The following is an 8,516-nucleotide window of genomic DNA, read 5'->3' on the forward strand; positions in this document are numbered from 1 at the left end:
AGCTATTGCTGACATCATACTGTGCCTGGTTCACATGAATGACACCCTTCCCTTTAGTATTATTGGCCTTAGCATGCACTTTCTTTGAGGTTGACATAGCAGGTCTTCAACCCGAAACTTTCTTTGCAGTGCTAGGAGCCACTGCTGTGAACTCTATCCCCCTACCTGGGGACTGGCTTTTGTTAGTCACCAAATCATTCTCCTTATTTACCTTGGCATTAGATATGCCAGCACCAAAATTTTTCCCAGAGCTATTTTTTGAGCTAGCTTTCTCATTTTTCAAGACTATTTTTGGATCTGCAGAATTCTTCCTATTGGAGATATCCTCTCGAAATGATCTGTTTTTGTTCAAATCCGGTTTCTAGCCATTCTGGGGACCTTTCCTTCTTCTTTGAACCACCATCCACTCACATACCCCTTGAGATCCAGCCTTCACCACTGGTTGAACCTGCACCCCATCAGCTCTGGGTACCGTAGCTGGCTTAACAAAATCCGGACAAGAGTCCAAATTATGGCCATATCTTCCACATTTGAGACATATTAAAAAAAGCCCCTCATATTCAACTCTTTTTCGGCAGCCATCCAGGATATACTCTCCTCTCAATGGCTTTGAAAGATCAATTTCTATGCATACCCGAGCAAATCGAGCTCTGTCCCCAGTAGAAGTGGTTTTGTCCACTTTTAGAACTTTTCCTATCTCTGTTCCCAGATGATTAAGAAACGGAAATTCACAATATTCTTGTGGTATACCTGGTAAGCAGATCCATGCGACTACCTTGTGAATATTGGCTTTCTCCGGATCGAAACAAGGCTCACATTTCCTAGTTGCAAGGTAATGGCCAAGAATAACCCAAGGACCACCCGTAATGGCTAGGTTTAAGTCTTCCAAGTTGCTGAACCTCACTGAAAAAAACTCATTCCCCAGGTCCGCCACTGTTATGCTTCCAGCCTTAGCCCACAACGACTCGAGCCTTTTTTTCATGAATCTGACCCCAATCTTCTTCCCCAAAAGCTTAACAATCAGGGCATTCTTCCATCGTTGACGCATCCTTGCTCGAGCTTCCTTGTTGCTCCTTATTTCCAAGGATCCGTCCTCCCTTACAACTGTTTGAAATCCCCATTCCGTGATCTCTCCCAATCCTAGGTCAAGAGGATCCAGATCTAGCTCTTCTTCCTCAAGTAACCAGGGTATGGCATCACCAGAAACACCATTCTCCACCCCCATTACATCTGCAAACGATCTCTGTTTTTCAATCCCTGGAGATCCAGCTTGATACTCCTTCAGAACTTCTAGCATCCTTACTTCCGTCAGTATTTTGTCTCCATTCTTCGTACGCTTAGTGCTTCTCCTAGACATGGACAGTAGCTCAGAGTTGTTAGCTATCGTGTCCCCCATTGAAAACCTCGATGAAAAATCGGTTGAGTGAACCCTAGCAGAGAGAAACTTTCCGCGCGCGTTAGATGACGCGCTTAACCCCTGATTCCTCTTCTCATTTACAAATAAATTTTTAACATAACCCAACACCGCCCACCAAGACCTAAACCCTCACAGCACCGCGTTCTCTCAGTTTTCTTTTCTCTCTCTCTCTCTCTCTCTCTCTCTCTCTCAGGTCCAAGCTGGTACCTTTGGCTTTCATTCGATTTTATCAACTCCTTCATTATTCGAGCATCAAGAGTTATTTCTAAAGGGTTTGGAGATTGCAATCCCAGCGCCTTTTTTTTTAAGTTCAGATCCCTAACTTTTAAAAGTAAAGAATATCTGTCAGGCATTCAACTTGAAGATGGACCTGTTGATGACAAGAAATTCTCTAGCATGAATTTACTCTGCTCTTTTTTTAAAAAAAAATTAGAAAATAGTTTAATTGATTATTCTGGCAGGTCGAAGCTCTTTGAAATGGAACCTGGTGTCTTCTACTTCATATGTTACAAATCGATAAAGCCACTTGTAGAGAGTGGTAAAATTGATCTGCTCTGAAAAGTTAACAATTTGGATATTGATGCTCATGAGATATCGGCTATTGTTGATCATTATCACGTATCAACACTAAAATCTTATTTCTGGCATAACTTTTTCTCTAAATTTTGGTGTATGACTGAGATTGAGAATTAATATTTTTTCAATTAATATTTTGGCGGGCCAACCCGCCAACCCAAATAACCAATTTTGTGAATTGACGGGTCAACCCGTCATCCCGCCTAAAAACAAGGTGGGTTAATATTTCTAACTCACCTTCCATTGGCGGGTCAACTCGCCCCGCTCCGTTTTTTGTGGGTCGGAGCGGGTTGGCCCATGTTGCCACCTCTAATTTTGCTAACGCTCAAAATTATTGCCTTTGGTTAGGTCAATAGAATTTCATAATTGTTTTTGAAACATCAAGAACTACATTTTTGTTCTAGTTACTGGTTCAATATTGTCTTGTTCATATAAATATTGACATTTTGAAATTTAGTCCAACTTAAATATATATTAGTTTTAGGGTTTATTTTTTCTAAAGTTATTTTAGATAACTTTATCTAATGTTCACCGAAACGACGTCGTTTTGGGACGGAAATCATGGTATTTTTGTAATTTTAATTTATTTCAGGGTTATAATAGTCTTTCTCATTCTAATTTTTTTATTTTTCAACCCCAAAACGACGTCGTTTCAATAAATATTAGACAAAATTATGTAAAGTAACATTAGATACTTTTTTCTTTTATTTTATTATAGTAACTATAATTGTGCTTGGAAATTGATTTAATATCTCGTTACTGCAAATGAGAAAAAGTTGATATAGCTGGGTAATCCATCACTATTACTCGAGTAAGATTTTCATTTATTAATCTAATAAGTGCCTATATATATTTCCTCACTTGTTAGGTAAACTGGTTTGATTAGTGCTTTTTCTTAGTGAACATTCTCGGTTATATTTTTGACATATTAGACCTATTATTGGTTACGAAATATTTCATGAGCGTCGTTTCTAAAATATTTTTTTATAGGTTTACCCGAGTAAATAAGATTACATTACTCATGTAAAATCTACTTTATTGTAAATTGAGATTCTAATATATATATATATATATATATATATATATATATATATATATATATATATATATATATATATATATATATATAAAGGCAGGATCCTTTGACACTTGTGTCAAACATTGAAATTTGACACCAAATTCTAACTATTGATTTTTGTCAATCAATGATTATCATTTTCGTCAATCAAACTTATTAATTAATTATTAATTCTGCCAACCAACGATCGAGCAATACTATATTAGCTAGATAAGGTTTATCTTCATAGTTGACATTGGTGCATCTCTTGAATTGGATTGTTCCACTTTCACTAGGCTAACCAGGTTTAAGTCCATACCAACCTCAACTGGTCAGACATGATGACAGAGTGGTCCCAACATGGAAGTTTGAAGATTGTTGTGAAGGTATCGGGATGACTAGCTTGAATATCCTTTCTCATAGGTACGAAGGGGGATATTTGTAGGTCTGTGGCCCATGATGGACCCAACCCAAATTGATGGATTTCCTAATCTCTTGTTTATAAGAGATGCTTAAATGTTGAGCCACTGTGGCTAAGAGAGAGAACATATAGGAGAATACAAAGAAAGAGAAACACACAAGCTAGAGATGAAGATTCTCTAAGGAAGAAATCCAACGCCACTGCTGAAGAAGAAGAAGAATAACATGTAGTGTAGGATTCCTATTCCCTTTACAATGAGAAACTCTAGTGTGAGACCCTTGTCTAATCCATCCTTTTAGAGAGTGAAGTCCTCTAGTTATTGAGCCAGAGTGAATCCTTTTGCAATCTCATTATTCATAATGAAAGTTTTCTAGACTTAGTCTAGTGTCATAGTCTTCATATCGAAGAGGTTTTCAACGTTAAAATTCTTGGTGTTATTTTCCTCTGTATCTATGTTTTTAATTTGATTTACTGTTACTGTTTACTTAAGCTTCCGCAAGCCGACCTGGTGAAGACCGAACTATTGACATAGAGGTCACACTGTTAGGTGCTGGGCTCCAAGACACGGCACTAACAACGATGGAATAGACATTGAGAACTCAAACAACACAAGAATCACTCGATTGCACATTGACACAGGTGATGATGCAATCTGTCCAAAGTCATCCAACTGGTGTTATTTATAACCTCACAACATTGGTTGATAATGGGTTAAGTGAAGTGGATATAAGTGGATAGGCCCATTAACCTAATGTCTTAAGGTATTGGGTTGAGACATGGTATCGAACCCACTTGGTATGGATCGTTTAGCTTAGCCCATTGGTGGTGGTCCCCTGTCACGTGCTCCTCTTGGACCCGCCTCGCAATGGTATTAGAGCCGGTTTAGGCTTCAGTTAGCCATGTGTTTGGCATTGAGGCGGGTTGAGTACTTATGCCTTGGGGTACTCGATTGAAGGGGATGTATATCAATATTGGGTTTCACACTTGAGGGAAAGATTTTTGAAATATTCAAGTGTGATGAGTCTTACATTAGTTGATAATGGGCTAAGTGAAGTGAATATAAGTGGATAGACCCATTAACCTAATGCCTTAAGGCATTGAGTTGAGACATGATGTCAGACCCATTTGGTATAGTTTGTTTAGCTTAGCCCATTAGTGGTGGTCTCTCACTACGAGCTCCTACTGGACCCGCCTGACACAACTATTTATAGGAGAAGTATGCCACAGTGAAAAGTTGGCTTTGTCTTTTGGACTAATTGTTACACCTGAAATTGTGTCAATACGTGTTATGAAAAATCTCTATATTTGTGTTGATTGCCATAATTTTGCTAAGTTTATCTATAAGATTTATGGAAGAGAAGTATCTTTGAGGGATAAAAACCAATTTCATCGAATTTTTGGAGAAAAATGTTCCTGTGGCGATTACTAGTGACAAGATCTTGATAGAGCACTCAATGAATGTATAAAGTGCATTAAAAAAAGGGGGGGAGTAATTTAATGGTAGTGTGCTATTCCACCAAGAAAAAGGGTAAACAAAGTAAAATTAGTCAACGAGGTAAAAGATCTAGGTTTTAGGAAAACTAATGAATTTCTATAAGCAATAAGCATAGAGTTGATTTAAGATTGGTGTTTAACTTGATCATATGCAAAGTCATCCACATGAACATGTTCAAACATTTCAAAACCAAAATTTTGAAGGTCGCATCTTTCTCATTTGTAAGGAAAGCTTGTAATATCTAGTTTTTATTGGTACAAATTTTGAACGCTCATATCTTTCGTACATTAGCAATAAATGTTTGGAGTTCAATTATCTTCCTCTATTTCCTCTTTCATCATTCTTTTTATTTATTGTTTTAAAATAATTAATCATAAAAAGTAATAATAATAATAAAATAGACACAGTTTAAATAAGGTGTTCACGTTAACCATAGGGAAAGATGTATAAAACACAATTAATTATTTCAAGACATGGCATAATATGAATTTTTTTTTTTCCAAAATCATAAAGGAATAAACTAAATTTAACCCTAAAATCTTTTTGTGCAAAATAATACACAAGGAAGAAAAATATTGCACATTTGTTAATATGTTAATTCTCTTTCATTTTATAATTTAAATACAAAAAATGAAATAATGCTTTTATTTAATTAACAATATGCTAAGCAGTGTTTTAAAACCACACTTGGACCCTCAGGTCAATCTTGACTTGACCCCTTCTCTTTGAGCTCTAGGGTCACTAGTTAGACCCTGCATGCACGTTGATTCCTTTGACCCCCAAAATCCGACAGTGACTCCTAGGTCATGGGGGGGTCACTGCGTGTTTTTTTTTTTAAAAAAAAAATTCACACGAAACGACATCGTTTTGTGAAAAAAGAAATAAAGCTGCTAACCTAAATCTGAAATCTGAATGTGAAGTACAAAATCAAATCTTCTCTTATTTCCCATACGTCTTTACCTCGGTGGTTCCTCTTCCTCTTCTCCACCGTGATAGTTCTTCTCTTAACTAATCCCCTATTTTTATTGATTAGTTTCTCTACTCTGAGCATGTTTAGTGGATAAGGACAATTAGACCCTAAGTTTGATGATATAACTCTTTATTAACTCTATTAGAATATGTGCTTTATACTTTGATACTTTGTTACTTTAATTAGCTTGTGTAATATTGACTTGTGGATGTAATTGGTTGAATTATGTTAAATATATTTTGAATCTTTGATTATTGATGATTTGATTTTTTTTGAATTTTTTATATAAGATATATATTTAAATTTTTTTAATATATAAAATCGGGTCAGCGAATTAACCCTGTGACCCCTGACCTTAGCCAAGTCAATGATCGGGCCGAGTTTTTAACCTTTTAAATTATTATTTGATGGGCAATCCATTTATAGTGATGCAAGCATAATGAGTCTTAAGTATATTGGGGGGTTTCCTCCAAAATCATTTAAGTTCTTGTATTTTTTTTTATCGCTTACTCTCTTGTGATTTTTTTTCATCTATTATACCCTTAATGCTATTATATATGTGTTAGTTTGTTCATTTTTCCCCTACGAACAATAGAAAAATACAGGGAAGGTGAGTAATTAAAAAAGATAACTACAAGGGTAAGTGATAAAATAAAAAATCACAGAGGAGATTTTGAACTTTTTCCATGCAATAATTAAAAAAAAAACTTAATTTAAGGAACAATATGAAACCAAAGAAACTAATGAGATATATGACTACTACAAATAAAGGGAGTTCTATTCAAATATCATACACATATGCGTCTTTTACGTTTGTTATTTATATATGTCTTTTATATTTGTCATTTCTATGTGTCTTTTACAAATAAAGGGAGTTCTATTCAAATATCATATATCATTAATATACATGTAAATGGTTGCTAAAAATTATATTTATTATCATAGTAGTTTAATTTTTTTATCTTAATTTAATTCTATCTATTTATTTTTTAATAAATTAAAAACTAATACTTGAAAAAATAGAAGACTAAAATAATAGAAATAGTGCACCAATGACAACAACATATACCTCACTATCACTCTTAATTTGTATCAATGACAACTTCTAGTGACACTCTTTATTGGTCATATAACTCATTTGTTTGTTCGGTTTTATATTGTTCCTCAACTGAAGGTTTTATTTATTTTTTCTTTTCAATTATTATAAGGGAAAATTCAATACCCCTTTATGGTTTAATATTTTATCACTTACTCGCTTGCGCTTGTCCTTTTTAATCATTTATCTCCATAATATTTATTTTACTCATTGATTGAGGCAAAATGAACAATTTAGCCTTTTTTTATAATTAAATTTAGCCTAATATTTAACGGCATTAAAACTGAATTTGGATGAAAAAAAATAAAAAAAATTGACAAAATAAACAATACATGTGATTAAATGATTTTGAAACCGACTATACTTGAAGTTTTTACTTCTGTTTGGTGCGCGGAATTCTTGAAAATTTTCGGGAAACTGAAATTTTTTAAATTTTTAATTTTCAGATATTATCATAAACTGAATGTAAAAATTATATTTTTGAAAATTGAGATTCTCAGATAAAAAAATTTTCTCCTCTACCAAACGTCTCTCAGTTATATATTCTAACTCATATTATTAATAAATTAAATTTTAAATACCAATGAAATTGACAATGCAGGATGGAAGAACTATGACGGTAAATCGATTATCTTCCATATATATATATATATATATATATATATATATAAAAGAATAATAATGGGGCAAGATCATCTTACACCGGTGTAAGAATAATAAATCTTACACCAAATCTTAATCATTGATTTTCTACATCTAACGGTTAAGATTTATTAGGTCTCACTCATTAATTAATTTTTAATTCCCAATAAATCTCAACCATTGGATGCACGGAAATCAACGGTTAAGATTTGGTGTAAGATTTATTATTCTTACACCGGTGTAAAATGATCTTATCCCTATATATATATATATATATATATATATATATATATATATGTGGAAGTATCAATTTATAATTTTTTTTTTATATAAATTTTTGTAAATTACACTATGTATAGTGTAACCTAGTGTACTTCCGGGAATATATAATGTAGTTTATAAATAAAAAATTTATAAATATAATGCTCGTCTATATATATATAATTTAAAAATGAATAAGGAAAAAATATCATATGTTATTTGAGACAATTTTGTTTAATATTCACTAAAACGACATCATTTTGGGTTGAAAAATTAAAATGATAAAGACTATTATAATTCTGAAATAAATTAAAATTATAAATACACTATAATTTTTTGCCTCAAAATAATATTATTTCAACGAAGATTAGACAAAATTATCTAAAATAATTTTAGAAAAAATGAACCTAATTAATAAATGTTTAATACGATTTGTGTGAATTTACCACATTTTATTATTGCTTATTTAAAATGTAAAAATTCTGTCACATTCGTATTGAACTTACTTTTTCAGAACAATTAAATATGGGCCTAAAACGGCCCAGGAGGCTGCTCTTGGCCTAACTGAACACATTGAGAAC

At 33.2% G+C, this 8,516-nt stretch overlaps 1 protein-coding gene across 1 annotated transcript; it reads right to left on the reverse strand.

Moving 5' to 3' along the window:
- Window positions 1–361: 361 nt before the first annotated feature.
- LOC133306481 (uncharacterized) lies at window positions 362–1,396 on the reverse strand. Its single transcript, XM_061506809.1, has one exon. It carries the CDS (start codon window positions 1,394–1,396, stop codon window positions 362–364), a length of 1,035 nt encoding a protein of 344 aa, XP_061362793.1.
- Window positions 1,397–8,516: the final 7,120 nt, after the last annotated feature.

The sequence above is a fragment of the Gastrolobium bilobum genome, unplaced genomic scaffold (assembly GCF_033153095.1).
Source record: "Gastrolobium bilobum isolate Gb01-03AN ecotype WA unplaced genomic scaffold, APGP_CSIRO_Gbil_v1 utg9675, whole genome shotgun sequence".
Taxonomy (NCBI): domain Eukaryota; kingdom Viridiplantae; phylum Streptophyta; class Magnoliopsida; order Fabales; family Fabaceae; genus Gastrolobium; species Gastrolobium bilobum.